Genomic DNA, 19,990 nt, shown 5'->3' on the forward strand with positions numbered 1-19,990 from the left:
ATCCTCCTGTTCAGAAACAAGGTGTAAGCATGCCAAATGGTATTATGCTTCTTGGTGTTAATTACAGTTTGCGATGTCTAGCTGGTTGTTCCGTTGGAAAAAACATAATTATTTATTGAAATACCAAGCTGAGTCCTAAAAACTTCACTGCCCTTCACTTTTAAGAGGAAAGGATTCACTTTTTTTTTTTTCGTCTTCTTATTTTGAACCTTTCTTGTAACGGTATTTACCTTTTTATAAATTCAGCAGCTCAGAAAATCTTTTCCACTCAATTTGCTTCTATACTGCCTCTTGTAGCAAGCTCTCTTTTGAGAGGCTGATTTTGTCTGTGTTGTTTGTGTCATGCTATTTTCTGAAAACCAATTTAAACCTGTTTCAGATGTATTGTACTTATTTTCAGATAAAATTTCTGTTGTTCTTGTGGAACATTTTTTAAAATCTATTATTTACAGTATTTCCCACTGCTGTATCTCTGAGCTGCTTTAGTCAAAACAAAAACAAGCTGCTCTCCGTGGACTAGAGACCATTTTAATACCTGCTAGATGGACATCTTATTGATTATATCAGAGGAGCAATTTCTTCTTCTCCTCTCTCAACTCTTTCTCTCTCTCTCTGTTAACTTTTGATATAAATGAGCATTTCCTTGCACCACACAGCTTTGCACAGTACTTTATTTGTATGCCGTCTCTAACATTGTCTTATGTGGATGCTGTGTGTGCTTAAATGCATACACAGTGCACACTGTCTCAATGCACATGCACACTGCAAGCTGCCTGCTTAGAAGTACAGAATACAGACAGACAGAAGGGGAGCAGAACTACAAAGGCTTTTTTCAGCCTTCCTCTGGGATGGCATGTCATTGATCTCAGTAAGCCGCACCAGCTTTCAAAGCTCCTGAAAATGTTCTCGTTCCACTTCACCCACCTACCTCCCAGCCCTCTTGTATGTCATTATACGTAGCCTTGTCTCTCGAAAACCACGGGTATGCAAGGCTGAGTTAGTCAAAGCAGTAAGCCAAAGGCAAGCAGTGCAGCATTGCCTTCCACTTTAAAACCTGGAGCTCCTTAGCCCTGTAACATCAAAACAAGTGTTTGTAAGTGTGGTCGTGAGCTAGTACTCTGTCAGGTGCAGGGTGATTTTGCTGTGATGTGCAGTTACGTTATATTGATACGTCAATATACATACATTTGTGTATAGGGAATAAAATGGATGGTTACAAAGGACATAATTGTTTGCCACAAGACTTAGAACGTTGCATTATGAAGGCAACCATATTTCCAGGAAAAAAAAAAAGAGTCAGTTTTCTGTGGTACTACTTAGAATTCCCCAAAAGAGAATATTAAAGTTCCCTGAATAGCATTTTTGGGAGGAATCTGTTTTATTTAAAAGAAAACAGAGTTATTTTGTCTTTCTTTCTTTCCTTTGAACACTGGCTCTGGTAGCTCTCGGTACTCTGAGGATTTATTAGTAGTTTGGGAGGAGACAGATTCACATCAAAGGTAGCTGCCTGCTCCTTTTTTTCCCCCTCTTTTGTCATGGCATTTTGACATGCTGCCGAGAGTGGGCATGGGCACGGCATCACACCGAGGTGGGGTCTGGCAGGGTTCAGGGGTGGGCACCCTGCCATCGGCCCCTGCTTCTCTCCGTGTTATGGCTTGGAGCTTAACCTCTGCTGGGTTCAGCTGACTTCAGTTGTTCCCCTGGGCACACAGGACTTTATCCAGGCACCCGCACACACATATAAATAGCAGAAAATATCAAACACATGTCCGCGCAGCAATAATCTAAACCATTCTGGAAAACTGGACTTATTTCCCTAGTCCTACCCTAGCTAGCTGGTGCCCAAGTCAGCTGAGGTCGCAGAAGCGCGAGCTCATCCTCTCTTAGCCAGCAGTCTCCCCATCTCCCGATGCCCTGGTTTGCTCCCAGATCTCTCTTTCCCCTTCCATCACTGGGCGGTGGCTCTGTTGCCCCGCCGAGCCTCCAGGGAGGCAGCACGCAGGAGGCACCAGGGTTGCCCCTTCTGCACTGTTCATGTTGTACACAGGGGAACAGAGCTCCCACAAATCTCCCTACACCAGCCACATGTTCCCCACTGTTTCTCTGGCCCAGTTTGTAATTGCAAAATGTTGAGAAGTAGACTGACTTCAAAGCATTTGAGTGCACAGGTATATTTATAGCTATAACAATATTTATACGTTAAAGAAATACTTTGCTTTTCCCAGTATAGACCTCAGACTGCTTTTATAAATATTGATGAATTTTAGACTTCTGGAAATAATGCTTGTGCCTCAGTTTTCATCAGCAATACAAAACTATGTAAAAAAAGAAAAAAATGGGGATTGTAGTAGACTGTAAATTGAAAGAGGTTTGTTGTAAACAATGATCAAAAGGCAAATATCGATACCTTCCAAAACGACAGGGCTGTTCTAGATGACAGATGATTCTCCTCAGTGTTAGTAAGGCCATAGCTGGAAACCCATGCGCAGTTTGGGATTACAATCCTGTAGGAGAATGTGGATGAACTGGAGATAGTCCAGTGGAGAGAATTACAAATGAGGAGAGTTTCAGCAGTATGACCTGTGCGGAAGGGCTGAAGTCTGAAGCATTAGGTTTGTTTAGTCTAGAAAGGAGAACACTGAGGAGGAACAAAAGTCTTCAGATACACGAAGGCTTGCTTGTAAGGACAGGATATAATGATAAAACATTCTCCATGTCTGCAAAGTACAGGATGAAAAATAGTCATCTTAATTGGTTGCAAGGAAGATCTAAGTAAAGAAAAAACGTAGATACAAGGAATAGACTATATAAGGAGCTTGTGAAACTCCTGGTTTTGCTGAAAACATTTTATTTCCTTCAAGGCTTTTCAGTCTGGAGGGTCATAAAACATTTTACAAATACAAAAACAACAAGAAAAATCAATATTGATATATGAAATAAGAACGAGAATTCATAGGGCATAAACAATAGAAGATACATTTAAATATTTTATGAAGTTTCCGGTCTAGGCTGCACCAACCTTTGAGGCATCTATCTCCATCTTTGGACAGGAGCCAGCTATACCCACATTTCTGACAAATATTTGCCCAGCCCTTGTTTAAAAACCTGAAAGGATGGAAATCCCACAGTTGTGCTGAGCATCCTTGTCAATGTTTTGATTATTTTTCTTGATCTTCACTTCAGATTCTCTCACTTTAGTTTTAAAACATGGTGCTGTATAGACTATTCATGTAGATAGAGACCAGTTTAATTTTCTCCTCTTTGTAGTTACTTTTTCTGTATTCTTGCTCCTCTCTGAGCACTCACCATTTCATGGATAGCAGGCAGTGCCTGCACTGAGCCCCATACTCCTACTGAGGTTTTACTCATGCTGCCCAGAAGACATGGGTCATTTTAGAGGCCTTACAGCCAGAGCTGCTCTCCTTATGTCCTGGCAGGAGTTTTGCCTCCTCTGCAACAGCACAGGAGAGTCCAGTAGAAACCCTGGCAAACTGAGTGCATCGTCTTGTTAGGGTTACCCAGGGCTGTAAGATTTGCCCAGGTCCTTCAGCCATATGATTCTTACCTCAGAATTGGTCTTATCTTTTATCAGGCATCCATTTTGGTATGGATCATCCATCCCAGTCAGCAGAGATCAGCACTTCAGCCTCCCAGTTGAGGGAGCGCCCCCAACACAGGTGGCAAATCGGCCAGCTAAAACTGCCACAGCCAAATTCTGTCTGGCTTCCCAAAACCAGAAGCATTAGTTGTGCCTCGAGGTCTGGTCAGCCATGCAAAGCCCTGATGTTGTTTCTGTCATACAGCTGTTGTATTTATTTTACACTGGCTGGCATGGCCAAGCAGCTTAGCTTGTTCCACTGATACATGCCATTGGGAAGGTTTGCTTCAGAAACAGGTACCTCTGAGTCCTTGTAATCCAACGAGAGCAGAGTGCTAATAGGATTCCTGAGCCTGGTTGTAGGTGCCTGGCAGATTTCCTTTTATTTTTTCAGCTGGTGGAAAGGTCTAACATCAGGAAGTTTAGGAACAGAAAGAGGAAACCCTGAAGATCAGCGATGCTGATTTCAGTCTGAGCATGTTTCTGTCATGAGCCTGCATAAGACTTATGAAGCATTTAATTTGCAATGAAATAGTGTATGAGCTCAGCGCTAGTTACAAAGTAAAACAGAAGTGAAATTAAATAGAGTTTATGCAATGTGTGGGAAACATGACTGCATGCAGATGTTAAAAATGTGAGGCGAGGTTAAAAAGTGCATCCTGGGAATGGCTGGAGCAGTAAAGAACAAGCTCTGCTTTCAGGTGGGCATGGCCTGATGCCTCGTGGCACCATCCAGAGCTCTGTGCAGTCTCCTGCACGATACTTGACTGCTTGTGTGGTGTTTACTTTCTAATGAAGCATCACTTGTCTACAAGCCTGGTCATTCAAGCATAAAATATATTTTTTTTGTACTATTCACCCTGTCTTAAGCCAAGCAGCTCTCTGCATGTTGAATCACAAATACAGCTCACTTCCACCCTTTGTTGTCCCCAGGTTGCCCTTACAATAGGTTTTCTTGTTACTTGGAAATGAAAATTGGGAAACAGGTGCATCAGAGGAACAAACGCTATACCTGGTTTTGTGCCAAGTATATTGATTAAACATCAGAAATGATCAAAAATGTAAAATAAAAGTCAGTGGGGCAAGTTTTCCTCAGTCAGTAGTGCAGCCCCATCAAAGAGAAGTGGATTTGACTCCATGAATGAGGCACACAGGGCTCGCCCTCCTTCTAAAGGTTTTCATTTAGCTTGGGGTCACTATTATTCTCTTTTCCAGCAATCATCTGCTAAATCTGGTAACAGCAACATTGACGTCAGCAGAGTTGGACGAGGGCACCCAATGGAGAATTTGACCCACTATTTTTTTGGTGCTACTGTAATATTCAGAACCCCCCAAACTCCTGTAATCAAGTAGGGAGAAACTCTAATGCAATCCACTGCGCTGTAATCCCCATCCACTGATACAGACCTGGAGGAAATTGTTAATCTAGTCTGGGTTTTCTGTAGTCAATATGTTTAGATAGCTGACAAACAGCAAGGGGAGGAATCCCATCCCACAGTTATGCTGTATAATTGCTTTGGCACTTCTGAAAAGAGGATTTGTCTGATTCAAATGTTCCGTGTGATCTCACATAAATGAGTGGGAGCCATATAAAGCATTGTACGTTGCTCAAGTTGTCAGAGGCTTTGTACAGTTTTGTGTCCTCATCTGCAAACTTAAATTTTATTCCAGTTGATCAGGGCTTGCAATCGTCCCTGATTAATTTTTTTTAAAGAGGGGTAAGAGTCAGCAATCTGCAACTGCTGATCTGCAGCTGCATTTGTAAAATTTAGGTAGAGTTTAATATTTGCATGCAAGTCTTGCACTGATAACTTTCCCACCATCATGTACCCTGTTCTAGAGTAAAATGTAATCATACAGGAAAAGGCAGCTTGGGTCAAGACACTACTGAAAAGAGTCATTCAGTCTTTCAGTCCTGCTAAATTAAGCCTGCAGAAAGAAAGATACTCATTTGTATTTATGCAAGGAACACTTCCTCTGAAGTTAGTGGCAGCTCAGCACAGGTGGACATTGGAGATGAAGTTGTGGCAGGTCAGCAGCTTTGGGTCTGGTGTTCAGAGGTGGTGAGCAGATATGGTTGGCACCGGTGGGTGACTTTGGTTAAGGCTGGTTACGTTTGGATACTGTTTGTCTATGTCTGTGCATCTGATTAGAAGGCTATTCAACAGTAATTTCTGTAGGTTTTTGTTGTTTGTCATCATTTGGAGTGTACAGATGAAAGGACAGAGATTAAGGAGCCAGGAACTAAGTCAGAGCATTTCTACGACTACCTGTTTTTATGTCTTTTCTGTCTTGCAAGGTGTGGTAACTGTTCACAAGTGAGGCACAGAACCATGTACCATTTCACTTGAAAATGTATCCTTGACCTGTAGAAATTTGGATTCAGACACAAAACTGGAAAGTGTGAGCAACCTGCACTTCTCCAAGGTGTGAGTTCAGAGCCAGAAGTTGATTAAAATTCAGGTGGGAAAACCTATTTCAAAGCTACAATTTATGTTCTAGAGAGTTTAAATCTGATGGGACAAATAAATCCTTGCAGTTGGTCAGGTCCAGTCCGACTGCCATGGGCTGTGTACCAAATCATCTCTTCAGCAGAACAAAGTGAAGTGTTTCACCATCTGTGAGCAGTGCAGAGGAATGAAAGTCTATTTATCAAATGGGGTGGGATGCAGAAAGGGAGCACTTCAGCTTTCCTTTTCAGTACTCATTAGTCTATGTTCCAGCTATAGCAGACACACTCATCATATCTGTTTCATAAACTGGTTTTGTGCCAGTTTGTTGTTCTGCACTTAGATGCTTGTTAAATACCCTTCTCATCAGACTGTGTATTTTATGTGCCAGTTCTTTCTGGACTCAGGTATAGAAATTGCATTATTTCTGGCTTGAGTGCTTTAAAGTCCTTCAGTTTTGTTTCTGCACTTACACCTAACAGCATCTGTCTTCCTAGCCTTGCCTTGTTGACCACAGGGACAAAGGCAGAATGTAAAACAGTACTGAAAACAGAGGTGAATAATTAGTTTTGCAGCAGAGCCATACCAGGTTTGTTTTTAACTACATCCACTCTGTGCCTGTCTGTCTCCTTTTGTGTTTTCCATGGTCACTGTCAATGTGAAGCACCTGTGATTTTTAATTGGCCTGACCTCTTACAAACCTCATTTTGTCCCTAATCTTCTTGACCATAAGTCTAAAGTTCTTTTGATTTCTGCTTTAAAATCATGTAAGTCCCATTTATTTGGGTCTTTGTGCTAGAGATGAGCAAAGGGCAAGCAAAATTAGTTTCTCTGACATTTTTGCCCTTATGATCTTTGCTGGAGTTGCCAACAAAGCTTTTAAGATGGAATCCATGCGATCCAACTACGTTGCCATTAAGAAGGTCATAGAGCTCATCAGCCCCTCTACTATCTTATTTTCGGAGCTAAATGAAAAGTGAAAAGGATGTAAAATCTATTCCACTTCTCTTTGCATATTTACAATATGTTAATAATTACATCTAATGTTCTCAAAGTTAGAATTATTATTTCTAATGGTTCTTGATTCGAAGCATTATGGTATAGCAGTCAGCTTGTCATGGCTTTGACAAACACTTTATCATTCTATTTAAGGAATCTGTATTAATCTTCAAAGAAAAGGGTTTAGTTAATTTAGAAGTCAAGCAGAGAGACAGAAGTCATATGAGCTTTTAGTGCAATAGATATTCATAAAATGTCCCTCATAAAATTGTAGACCTTTGGGACAGATGCAGTAATATAACATTCCCTCTTTTTTTCCTTCTGCATGTCTACTCCCACTGAGGATGGTCATTAAAAGCAAGTGCTTGTAAATTCAGAGCCACCTGACCTGCCATAAAATGTTTGTTTTTTAAGAATCCCATGTAGAAGAGAAGAAAGAGCAGGGCTGTTCGTTGGTAGGTACTATTGCCTGCGAGGGAGCTGATTCAGCTAATATTAGGTTAATATTCCTGAATTCAGAAAGACAACTGTCTTAGTCTCAGAGCACTTATTAAATGCTTTTACCTTTACATTTGCAATCTAATGGCAGAATAATGCAGCCTCCTGGGGGAAGGGGAAAAATTCCAGTATCAGGGACATTTAAAATGTCATTGAATAAAAATTGCATGAGATCCTATATACAGAAGTCCATTAGCATGGCACTGTGATAAGACCCATCTCATGCCTTAGGTTTCCTTCTAGAGAAAAGGAATTCTGGCCTTAAGAAGGGCTACTCCGTCACCATGGTTGTGGAGCTATTTCTGAACTCCTGTGAACTCACATCTGTCTGATTCTTGAAGCCATCACCACTATTGCCATTTTCATTCCTGCTGACAGTTCCCAGCCTTTTCTTCATAGCACCCTGGAAAGCCATCGGCACTGCTTCAGCTTGCTGGGCACAGGTCCATGAGCAATCAAGAGGGGATTTACATACTTTACTCCAGGAATTGGCTTCTTCTCTTCCTACCCTCTTACTCCCTCTCTCCTACATGGTAGGCACCTGATATTTATTGGCTATTTTTCCTGGGCATTCAGGTTTCCGTATATGTGTGTGCAGAAATGCCAATCTTGGCATACCCTTGGTGAGCTCAAAGCCTGCTCCATACCCGCACAGGCTGGGTACAGCACTGCCCAGCACAGCTGCCCAGCCTCCAGCAACAGCACAGACAGAAGAGGTCAGGGCTGCTTGCAGCAGCGACCCCCATTATTTTACTTTCCTGCTTGAGCTCCTTTACATGGAGAAGTTTCTGCACATGTGATGGAGCTCCATGCAGAGATACCTAAGCAAGGTCGGGGGAATTATTCCAGCAGTGGAGGCAAACCAATGGTGTGAGCATGGCTGGCCGTGCAGGATGGGAAGGGGAGGAAAGCTGTACCTAGTGTCTGTGCTGCTTTGCCTGTCTTGAGGAACTTGTGATTTGTGGTCATTTTTCTACTATACCATGAGTGTGTTAATTCTTAGGAACAAAGACAAATCCACGTAGCCCATATTTCAAGATTGCAAGATTGACTATGCTTAGTGCAAATCCTGTGTATAACAGACCATTCCAATTCATGCAAGCAGCCCTATGCTAAGCTAAAGGACTTTAATTGGAGCAAAGCATCCAAGACATCAAGAAATAAAACTGTTTGCTAGCTGTGGAAAAGAGAAAAGACCAGTGTGCCATTAGTGCCCAAGCCTCTTGCAAGGGGAAGGAAATAATTTAAGTGACTATTTTCAAATGATTCTTATGGACCAAGCATGCCCACAAAGCAGGAGGAGGTACAAACACATTAACCAGAGCCCAGGGGGAAATTTCCTTCCCAACCCGAAACACACGAGCAGCATGACGCTGTGTGTGCGATATCTCCTCTGCTTAAAAGGATTCTTAGTGTGCAGTTGAGAGACTGATGCTTCAGTGGACAGGGAAAAAAATCCTTGGTCAAAACCAGATGCTTGAGACATTTTTTTGCTGTATCCTAGCAAAGTGTTTCAATGCAAATAAAAAAGATCTCCTGTGATAAAATATCAGTTTTTAAGAAGCTGTGTTTGTTTTTTGGTTTTTATGTTTTTTGGTTTTTGGTTTTGTTTTGTGGTGTTTTTTTTTTCTTCCTAAAATAATCTTGCAGACCTTTCTGCATAGCAATTCCATTTTTGGAAATTCTGCTCAAAGAGACTTTCTCATGAAATGGGAACATTTGAAGTGAATCATTTAATTTGCTTAACTTAAAGAGGTTCCTATTACATTTAATTTTAAGCTGATTCTCTCTAATTAAAGTTCAAGTCACTCTTAAATATTTAGCCTTGTTAGATGAAGATCCAGGAAAGAAAATGTAATAATCTTTTCCTTTTCCTCTTTTGCTTTACCTGAAATATGCTTATTGTGAGTTTTTAGTTTTGAAACACCAATTTTGTTTCAGCTGCCAACTTGAGTAACTTCCAAGCTTCCAACTTTAAAGCGTAATTTAGTATTTTAAATTGAAGAACTAGATCAATTAATTCTGTATTATTTTAGAAACTTTCCTTACAACAGTTTTGCTGGCAGAAAGAAGCATGGGAGAATTAAATTAATGTTGATTAAATGATCACTCATATAAATGACCAGCTAAACATACAGCCTACATGTATTTTCATACTTGAGATATTGTGAAATATTGGCATTTTTTGAGAATAAGTTTGCTGAGGTTTCTTTGTAAATTGACCTGTTGGCCTGTATCCTCAAACATATGCATCTAGAAGGCAGGAGTTTGAGATCTGTATTTAGTTTCAGGGCTTCAGTAGAATGAACAGTTTCTTAGCTGTCCATGAAAATCAGACCATTTTAGGGGACGCTCCAACTGCAGTCAGTCATCTAGTTCCCATGTGGATAAGCTAGAAAATGTGAACTTGATGGCTATCTAATAAGCACGTACTGTCTGTTTCCACATCAGTTCTCTCCCCCTCATTTGTTGGCTGGTAGCTATCCATCATCTGATGATTTTCTTATTTTTTTCAGCCTAACTGCCTATGACACCGGACAAATTACTGAGCATTTCGTCTCCATGATTAATCAGTGAGCTTTTGTTTTTGGCACTGTGTTACAGCATTGCTTAGTGGATAAATAAATAAATAAATCAGATATTCAGACGACTGTAAAACGATTAAAAAAAAAAAGACACAACAAAAAGTTGAATGATCCCTTCATCACTGTTTAATGTGAAATCAAAAGTACATGTTTTGTTTGGCTTGGATAAGTGCACATGCTAACATTGAATCAACATCACTGTTTCCTTCTTCCCACTGCACTTTAATCCACTGGTGGTTAGTATGCGGGACTGAGAAACTTCCTTCAGCTGAATTTCAGAAGGGTTAAGTTGGAGTTGCAGTTTCTATTTCGAAATGTGGTTTTCATTTGAAACTGAGGATGTAAAAATGGGCATTGCTCTCAGTGAATCGCAGTCCTGCTTGTTGACCTTAGGGACCAGAGCCATTTTTACCCCTTGCTGAGCTGATGTCATTCAGGGACATTGTTGGATTTATTTCTGCCCGTCGCCATAATGCCACAGCACTACTCGTTGCAAGGGCAAAATCTGTTCTCCTTTATGGAGAGGTTGATGTTCTTGTTTCTGATGGTGTCATACAAGGCAGCTGCACAAAAACTTCTGCCCAAATGGTTTTACTTGTGGTTATGCACCGTCAAGACAAACCTCGGTTTGCTCCCCCCAGCGTGGGAGAGGTGCAGGTCCAGCAGCTGGAACATCTTCACATGCTCTGAGCGGTTTGGGCCTGAGGTCTCAGGGAGGAAAACAAAAGGAATGTTACATATCTCCCAGCTACATTTGTTTTATGTTTTGGAACACAAGGTACAAATCCCATGCCTGTGTATTTGACCCTGCGTGTTAAATATACAACTTTTCTTAAATTCACTTAAATTTAAGGCAAGATATCAAAGGGCAGATTTTGTCTCAGCCAATGCAAAATATCCATTTTCATGGCATTGGGTCTATTAGGTATGATAATGCTAAACATGTAAAACTGTGCCTCCATACGTATTTTTCTCTGAGGCCTTCCAGCCACTTAAACTACGAGTGACCTTTAAATACACACACTTGCTCAGTTCAGGTGGCCCTGAAGGAATTATGAACATTTGGGCTATTGCAAAAATTATAAATAATTCCTGCAGTCTTATTCAAGAAAACACATTTTGTGTGTGAATGTAGTGAGGGGAGATGGAAGGAGACACCTTAAGGTTCCCACTGAAGAAATGAAAAGCAAAATGCATCCAGCTCCCGTAGCCGAGTCCCGACACAAAAAGGTGCAATTCTGTTGAATGAAATAGTTGTCCCATGTTATCAAGCCTGAGTTTTGTCTCTCAAATAATGTGTGCCAGCAGTCAGCTGAAGCATTCCCCTTATCTTCACTTCCATTCATTTATATCTGAGGCCATGCATTCTTTCTAAAACTGTTCTGTCTGCCTGACGACATGGCAGCACAAAACATTACCATGGGTTGGTAAGGCTCTCCATCCATGGCTAACAAGTGAACACTGAAAACTCTTCTCCAAAATGCCGTTCTCAGGCATACTTTGTGTTCTTAAGGTGTCTGTTTCCTAACCATTGTATCCTTTTCCTTTCTTTCAGGGTTTTGAGGACCCCAAGGACAAGTAAGCAAATTTACTTCTGTCATATTCTGTTAATGTTTGCAGATTGTGTGTTTTTTTTTCCTCATATTAAAAAGGACAAAAATTAATGCCCAGCAGCCAAGAATAATGCCTGGACTCCCCAGTGGCTTCTCCTGGAGGGACAGCCAGTCTGAGGACATGGGTTTGACTGTGGATTCAGAGCTGCCACTGCCTCCTAACATTTATTCATTTGTGTGGTTCTAACTGGCATTTGTGATCGAAACACTTTTGCTGCTCTTGCCCTGCCACCACCCACTATCCTTTAGTATTTGCTGTTTTGACAATATCCCAAGAACAAAGTCTTCATGTACAGGATGTCTAAAAATACTGAATGTCTCCAGTAAAAACAAATTATTTATCTATTAAATGGCATATATAGTTCCTGTTTCATATATATATGTCTAATTATTACATATTACTTATTTCTACATATAAAAATAAACTCAGAGATGACAGCTTATTTTAAAGGGCAAATTCATACTTTCATGCTCTAAAATGCAAACATATAAAAGCAGCATTTTCATTTTTTTTTTATACAGAACTTTAAAAAATGGCAAAGATAATTTAACAGGAGTGGTGTTTTGTTGTAAAAAAACCTACTTTTGGAGAAAAAAAAAAAAAGGTCACTTTCTAACTTCCATAGTTGAACGTAGCAAAAAGATTTCTTGTAGTGAAGGTATCTGTAATGATTTCACATTCATTTCTACTGAATGGCATTAATGTGAGCTTGCTCAGGGTGAGACAGGTGACAGTAAAGGAGACTGATGTCTGAAAGATGTTGCTCTTGCTCCTGATCGTGTTTCTCAGGCTGCCAGTCAGGACTCAGCAGCTCCCTGTCCGTTTGGTCAGCTGAATGCTTCTGTGGGCCCTAAGTCATCTACCTTTGGGAAAATTCAGATTATGATGGCAGAGCACTGATAGCAACTCCATAAAAGGAAATGGATGTGATAAGATTGAACATGGCAATACTAGGAATCATTCTCTCCTTCCCTTGCCCTTCACTGCAAACTCAATTTAGTAACATTTAGCTCTGTGCACCCTGGGATGTTTTGCCGGTGGTACAAGGTGCCTAGGAAGAGTCTTACATCCATATCTGCTGTGAACTCAGTTGGTATTAGGTATACTTTGGAGAGAAAAGATCTAACAGATTACAAAAAAATAATCCTTAGGAATACAGAAATTTTAAGTATTCCTCATGAAATAGGATCTATCCTTATAGTTTGTGCAAGAGATCATAAATTCCCCTGCCTCAGTGTTGGCCCACAGATGAGTCACTCAGCGAGAGAGGAACGACACCTCCACAGGTGCTCCAAGGACTGTCATGTCTGTCCTCCATCCTGCAGTTTGCAAAGGTTACTTGAGCTGTTATGGCCAATAGTTAAGCGCTGGAAAGGATTACTCTGTATTTACCGTGCTGATTCAGTGTGACCCAATTTTGTGGTACAGATTGCAGGCTTTTTGCCATTCTGCTCAGCACCAAAAGAAGCTCCTAATTGCCTCAGATTCTCTTGATCCAGCAGTCTGTTTAATTTAGGGACAAAGTTTTGGAGAAAAAAACAAACAAACAAAAAAAACACCAACAACAAAAACTCTAGAAGGAAATGTTGGAAATGTTCATGGTGACATTGTCTAAAATCAGATGGCTAAACCATGTCAAGCATTCAGTCCAGTGCCTTCACATGCAGAAACACAGCTCTTCTCTGACAGCAAAGATGAGGCACCACACATCTCTGAAAACAGGTCCTGACAGTTACATGCCTAAATGCAGATTTAGTTATTGAATCTAGGCATGAAGCATTTAAAATTATGGCATACATGTAGTTTTGGCACTGGTTGCACTCTTCATTTGCAGAAAGTAACCGAATCAGCAGAATGTTTTTGGATTACTCCGAAGCCAGCATCTCTGGGTTAATTGCTGGCTTTCACAAGTGCAAGCAGAGTGCAAAAGCTGCTCCGAGCTCTGTTCGTGCTGTTCCTGTCCCATGCAACCATTTTCTGTTGGCTGCATTTAGAGAGATCTCAGCAGTGTTTTTAAGAGGTCTTTCTGAAAGTTTCACAGGGGCCTGAAATCCCTGCTTTTCCCCCACACACTATCAATATATCAATAAGCATCTCAACATACGAATCTCATTTGTCTATGGCAGTACCTCAGCTCTGACTTACAGGCACTGCCTCCAGGGCTCTCCTTAGCATGGGAAAAAATTGTCTTTTGATTTAAAACGTGCAATTATGAAGATGTACCCAAACTTTCTGTACAGTAGTTAGTTGGGGTACAACAGGCAGAGTGCTTGGCTGCAGAGCCATCCCAGAAGCTAGGTATGTGTAGGTGATCAGGCTTCCCTGCAGTTTGTGCGAGTGTGACTGCCTCATGATAAGTGTCCCAGCAAGGTCACTTAAAACCTGTAGACATGCTTCTATATAAGCTGCAACCACAGAAGTCATTGTAGTATGAGAAATACCCTCCGCAGTATAAGAACCTATTACAGAACTGGAGACAGACAAAGCCAAAACCCCAGCAGACAATTTTTTCTCCTCTTCATGTCTTCCTGACTGATGCTGTTGAACTGGAGCTCAAAATGTGACTGAGGTTCACCAAGATGCTGAGCTGACTCTTTTGTTCCACTTCTGGGGGAAAATGTATTGCCTCTCTCACATGTGGTATGAAAAGACTAAATGTGAATGGCCCACATGTGTAAATAGCTCGCAGGATCTTGGAAGACATTCTGTAAATACAAAGCCTAATAATTTCCTTGCTCATTTTTATTAGTCCAGAAGACAGACTTGTGAGGACTGAATGAAAATAAGCAGCCTCTTCTTGAGTGCTTAAGCAGATGTGCTTCCTCTGAGGAAGCATCTAGAAGTAAATTGAATTTCCTGTCCTTCTAGGGACAAAACTACGTTTTAATTTCAAAGCAGAATATATGACCTTCAAGGAATTAAATAACTCTAGAGTCCAAAAATAAAAACAACTCTGGATGAGGTGCTGTTGTGTGGCCACTGATGGGACGCCAATGCGGCCTAGCTGTGGTGCCAGCACTTCAGCTCGCAGGTTGGGCAGGGGCAGGAGGGCAACAGGCCCATGGGCCTGGTCTGCCTTTCTCTTGGTGAGAAGTATGCGGCAGAGTAGGGACACAGAGTGACACTACAAGTCTGGCTCCATTCTGTAAAAAGCCTTTGGAGAGCCTTTCCTCTGAAAAGGGGTCCTTAACCCCGAGCACAAAGTTACGTCCTGGTTTGCAAGCCACTGCAGCACAGCCTTGGGCATTGCGTCCTGTCCTGCAGCACAAACAAACCCCCAGAAAAAAAAAGCAGTGCAGCTTCCCATCTTGCTTGTCAGACCCTGGGACTTTTCTCCAGAGTGCCAAAGGTGAAGGTCACACAACATGAGCTAGGAGCTGCATTCCCATCATGGGATTTGCACACAGAAATAGTTATCCATTGGAATATGCCCCCGCGCAACTTCTGTGTCCTTGGCAATCCTGTAAGCAGAGCAGAAAAACAGCACTTCAGGATCAGCTTTTAATTTCTGCCTGTGGCTAGTTTTAAGGCAGGCCATTAAAGTGACAGCATCAAGTCATAAAAATCCTGTTAGATTTAAGAACTAGAGATTTTTGGGAAGTGCTTCAGGTTTCATGATACTCAGTGTGGAATGCCTCAGGGCAATTAAGTTTTCGGTGTTATTTTTTTTCAACAGTTTTTGAAAATCAGCCTCATTTTTCTGAAGCTGTAGCTGAGTATCGAAAATAAACTGGTGCTAAAGATTATAAGCAATTTAAAATTCTTTTCCACATATTTGGAAAGCAGAACCTAATTTATGTTGTATTTTCTTTTGCTACCTTTTTCCTATCTCAAGTGAATTAAGTAAATATCTTATAAACAGGAAATTTCATCTGGTTTATGTTTCTCTTATTCATATATAACTGCATAAAAGGGAGGCAGTGAGTAGTCAGGCCACATTTTTTCCTATGTTTGTTCTGTGAACAACTTTTTTCTCAAAAGTGGACAATTGTTCAAGTTCAGAAATATTCACAGACGTATTTATAGAAATTATTATTGAGAAGCAGTGAATGTGACTGGTTACATAGATTATTTTGCCAGTTCAGGCAATAACAGATAGGACAGCAGGGAAATGCAGGGAAGAATAAGTCCAAGGACTAGCAGAGGGAAACTACTGCCTGATTTTGAGAAGGAAGGACAGAAAAGAGACTCCAAAGCAAGAAAACAGCTCCCTGATGGATGTAGTACAGAAAATAAAAACAAAAAACCAAATAAATCCTTTCGCTGGTGGACTGGCAATGAGCTCCACAGCTGGTATAATTTTCCTCTCAGCTCATAATCCATTTTCCAGCTCAAAGTTGTCATAAGCAAAATGCCATTAACCTACAGTTTGTTATACAGTAAGATGATAACATGTGGTGAAGAAGGGGCAATTATCTTGTCCTCTTATGTTCTTTTTTTTTCACATCCTCAGGAATACACAGGAAAGTATGAACCCAGAAGATGAAGTGGATGAGTTTCTGGGCCGGGCCATCGATGCCAGAAGTATTGATCGGTTACGCTCTGAGCATGTGCGCAAGTTTCTCTTAACATTCAGGGAGCCTGACCTGGAGAAAAAGGTAATGCTGGCTAATATTGCAACTTGTCAGTCAGGCTTGCCGTGAGTTTTAATTTTCCTGCATAAGGTCAAGCTTTCATATCTATAGATTAAGTAAGGTTTTAGGTGTTGGACATGGGACTGTGGTCTTAAAAATTCTGTGCTTCATCATGGAAGCCATAATATACGCATCCGTAGAAAGCCACAGTCATCTGCAGGGAGCACTGGGCAGGAAAACACATGACTATGCAGTGATGAGCTGTAAAGGGAATACAGAATAAACCAGATTTGTTCCTCTGTTCTTTAGGCATCCAAACTGAGCTTGCAGTCACCCCTTATCTCCTTCAAGTCACTGGAGGAACCTGCTTCAGCCTGCCTGAGATCTGACTCACCTCTGGAGGGTCTTTTCCCTGCCACCCAGGGAGCCCCAGCTGCTACTGAGGTTCACTGGGATGCAATCCATACTCTCTTTCTCCTTGGGAACCAATTTTAAGCAACAATTAGAGTTCTCTTTCTCATACAGATTTGGAAGAGCAGAGTAGCAGACCTGGGGCTCCTGAATAGCTCATTGCTTCCTGATTTTATTCAGATATCTTTGTGTTGTAAGGCAAAGATCTTTTCACTTTCTGCATCTATCTAATAGAGACAACATCAGCTGTGGTAGGCAGTGAAGTTAAATTCAGTTAATTCCAGGGGCACCTGGCTGCTACTATTAAGGCTACCATATGAACGGTTGTTTTTAATTGCCCAAAGAAAGCTAAAGTTTACATTTTTATTTTTCCTTTTTTTTTTTAATCCAAGTCCTTGGGATACTTGAGCGATATTCAGGTTAAACTCACCATTTTATGGATAAATCTTCAGTAATTAAGTTTGCACTAATCATTTCATTATTTTATTTATAAATACTCTTTCAATGACAAGAATTGCAACCTACTGCAAAAGCAGACTTTTTACGGATTTATAGCTGTTCAATGAATCTGCGTGGGATTGAATACAAGCACAAGCATGTAATTTACCCCCACTCCTCCCCTTCAATTTTATAGCTGAAAACTGCTAGGGAAATTAGTGGTTCACCTGTTCTGAGCACCTTTTATTTCTTGGTTCAAACATTGAGACCGTCTGTACTGAGAACCATGCTTCAAGCTAAATAAAGCATCTTTGGGAATCGGATGCAGCTCCCATGTGACTGATATGTTGGCAAGTAGTTGGAGTGAGTGACTGTGTGAATACTGCAGCATCCTTGCACTATCATTAGAATGAGCCAAGCTGTCTGGACAAAAAAAAAAAAAAAAAAAAGGTTTTCTCATTAGCAACATTCATCCCTGTTGGTAGAAACTTCCCATGAAAGAAGTTTATGTCTGATGATGGTCACCTGGTATCCTGGTCCCACTTAATCTGTTTCTGTTCCTCGTGTCCAAGGATCAAGTTGTGAATCCTGTCTCCATCCAGCTGTGTGGGTTTGTTCCCTGGCTTTTGGAGCCCTGTAAGGGTTCAAGCCCTTACAGCTTGTGCAGAGAGAAAGGGAGTTTGTAATGTTGGTCTTTTCCTACCAACAGTGCTTTCCAAGGACCTAAATGGAAGCCAAGAACGAAGTTTTTGTTGGGAAAAGGCAGTCAGCCAAATTTCTCACTAACATAACATTGCTTGCTTTTTTTGCAGTACTCCAAGCAGGTGGATGACAGGTTTGGAGCCTACGTGGCTTGTGCCTCCCTAGTCTTCCTCTTCATCTGCTTTGTTCAAATCATAATCGTGCCACAGTGAGTATCTTTTCATCCCTTTGCTCCCATCTGCTCCCCTCCTGTATTCTGGCCTACTTTTCTTTGTTTTTTTTCTTGAGAGCTCAGAGCACCAAGGAGAAAGGAAAATGCTTAAATAATTCATGTTCAAGTGATGCGTGGTGCTTATTCTTTTCACTCATTTCTAGTGCATATTAAACTTCCTCACTGGCACGTGAAGATTTCTGTTTTGCTAATGTGATTCCTCTTACCATTTACCTTCATCTTAGGAAATTCATTTCAGCACGTTTATAAGCCTGTGGAAAACAAATATCACTAAGCTGGAAGGATTGCCTACTAAGACATAATATGCATTCACAACATGAAGCTAGTCTGTCCTCTTATCTAAATGCAGTAGGACAGAGAGGTGAAAAGGCCATCACAGCCTCCTTGCTCAGAGTGCTGAGGTCTCAGGGTCTACTTCAAAGGTGATGTATAACCTGTTGTGCATTTATTCTTCTGGACTCAGACTAGCAATGCAAGAAGAAAGGTACAGAAGGCTACATGTGCCTAAGCTTTGGGTAGTTCATCCAGGGTTTAAGGGATGCAGTCATTTCTTTGCCCAGGCAAGAGAGGGACTGGAGTGGAATAAGCTCCTCGGGGCTGTGGGGCACAGTGCTGTTGGACCACTGCAGTGTATTCCTGTGTCTGAAAGGCACAGTGTAACCCACTGGATCTCTTCCAGAAGTGAGCTCTGCAGCCATGGTATTTCTTCTCAAAGAGCTCATAAAAAATTTCTTGAAATTAAAGCACATTGGTATTTCCTGTGCTCTCATCTAGTAGCAATAATATATCATTCACTGAGCACTGCTGTGTTGGAAATAAATTCAGAGTTAGTCATTTTTAATCTGAAGGACAATATCTCAGAAGCTCTAACAATGCTCCAAATTCATCCTCATTACAAGAAGACAAAAATTGTTTAAAGAGAGTTCCAGTACTATTGTCTGTCATTACAACTGCTCTCTGCTTCTGTTCACACTGCAGTTCTTTTCAGAGTAGAGATTGGTTAGTGCCATTCAGATGAGATATTCAGAAGGTCATAGAAATAGTGCGTGGTCTGATGTTTGAGGTCATTCACTCTCCCAGGCAAGAGGACATTCACTTCTGCTCACAGAAGTATTGGATCAGCAATAACATCAGTACAAATGCACTGTGTAAACAGACAGCTCCACTTTGGGAATCTAGAGGTTCAAAACTGAAACCAGATAAATTCCAGCAATTAATGCTAATGGCCAAAAATATTCTTTGAGAGTTTGGCCTCTTTAGTAATGAGGCTTGCACTTTGGATCTGGTGACTGGATATTACAGCCTGGAGTTCGCACATGCAGAGGCCCTCTACCAGCCTTTGTTGTACTCATCAAACTCCCTAAGCAGCCACCAAACTGTCTCCATAAAACCCAGTTTAACATTTAAATGACAACTTGACAGTTTCTGATCTGCAGCAACCATATGGCTGACTCTTTTGTATTATGCAGGAGCCAATCCCTCATGGCAGTGTGGTATAAATGTCACACTGCTCCATCTCCTTCGTCATGGCCCGTAAGGGGGTGGTTATTTATTTATTTAATTATTTTGGTAAGTTTTTTAGCGTTGTAAGGTAGCTTGGCCAAAGATAATTGGGTTAGAGAGTAAATAAAATTTCGTGTTTTAACTGCAGGTCAGATACACTTTTCCTCAACTTTTGGTTTGTTTTTCTCGATATTTCAGTCGCATAGTTTTGGTCTTCCATTGAAGGTAACAGATAGATAAGCAGCAACAGAAACCACAGGAGTGTATGTGTCACCATCAGGGCTTCATCAAAGACACAATGTGGAATTCGAATCTGACACTAGAGACAAAATGGCAGTGGTAATTTATGATGATAAAGAGGAATAGCTTTAATGAATTTCACAAAG

At 41.1% G+C, this 19,990-nt stretch overlaps 1 protein-coding gene across 1 annotated transcript in view; it reads left to right on the forward strand.

Annotated features, from left to right (window-relative positions):
* Positions 1-19,990, forward strand: part of ADCY5 (adenylate cyclase 5) — a 216,634-nt gene that overhangs the window by 172,089 nt on the left and 24,555 nt on the right. The window contains exons 9-11 of the mRNA XM_035536886.2: positions 11,686-11,708; positions 16,198-16,342; positions 17,980-18,077. Of these exons, the coding sequence (XP_035392779.1) occupies positions 11,686-11,708; positions 16,198-16,342; positions 17,980-18,077 (266 nt within the window). The remainder of the gene's footprint in view (positions 1-11,685; positions 11,709-16,197; positions 16,343-17,979; positions 18,078-19,990) is intronic.

The sequence above is a fragment of the Cygnus atratus genome, chromosome 6 (genome assembly GCF_013377495.2).
Source record: "Cygnus atratus isolate AKBS03 ecotype Queensland, Australia chromosome 6, CAtr_DNAZoo_HiC_assembly, whole genome shotgun sequence".
NCBI classification, from domain to species: domain Eukaryota; kingdom Metazoa; phylum Chordata; class Aves; order Anseriformes; family Anatidae; genus Cygnus; species Cygnus atratus.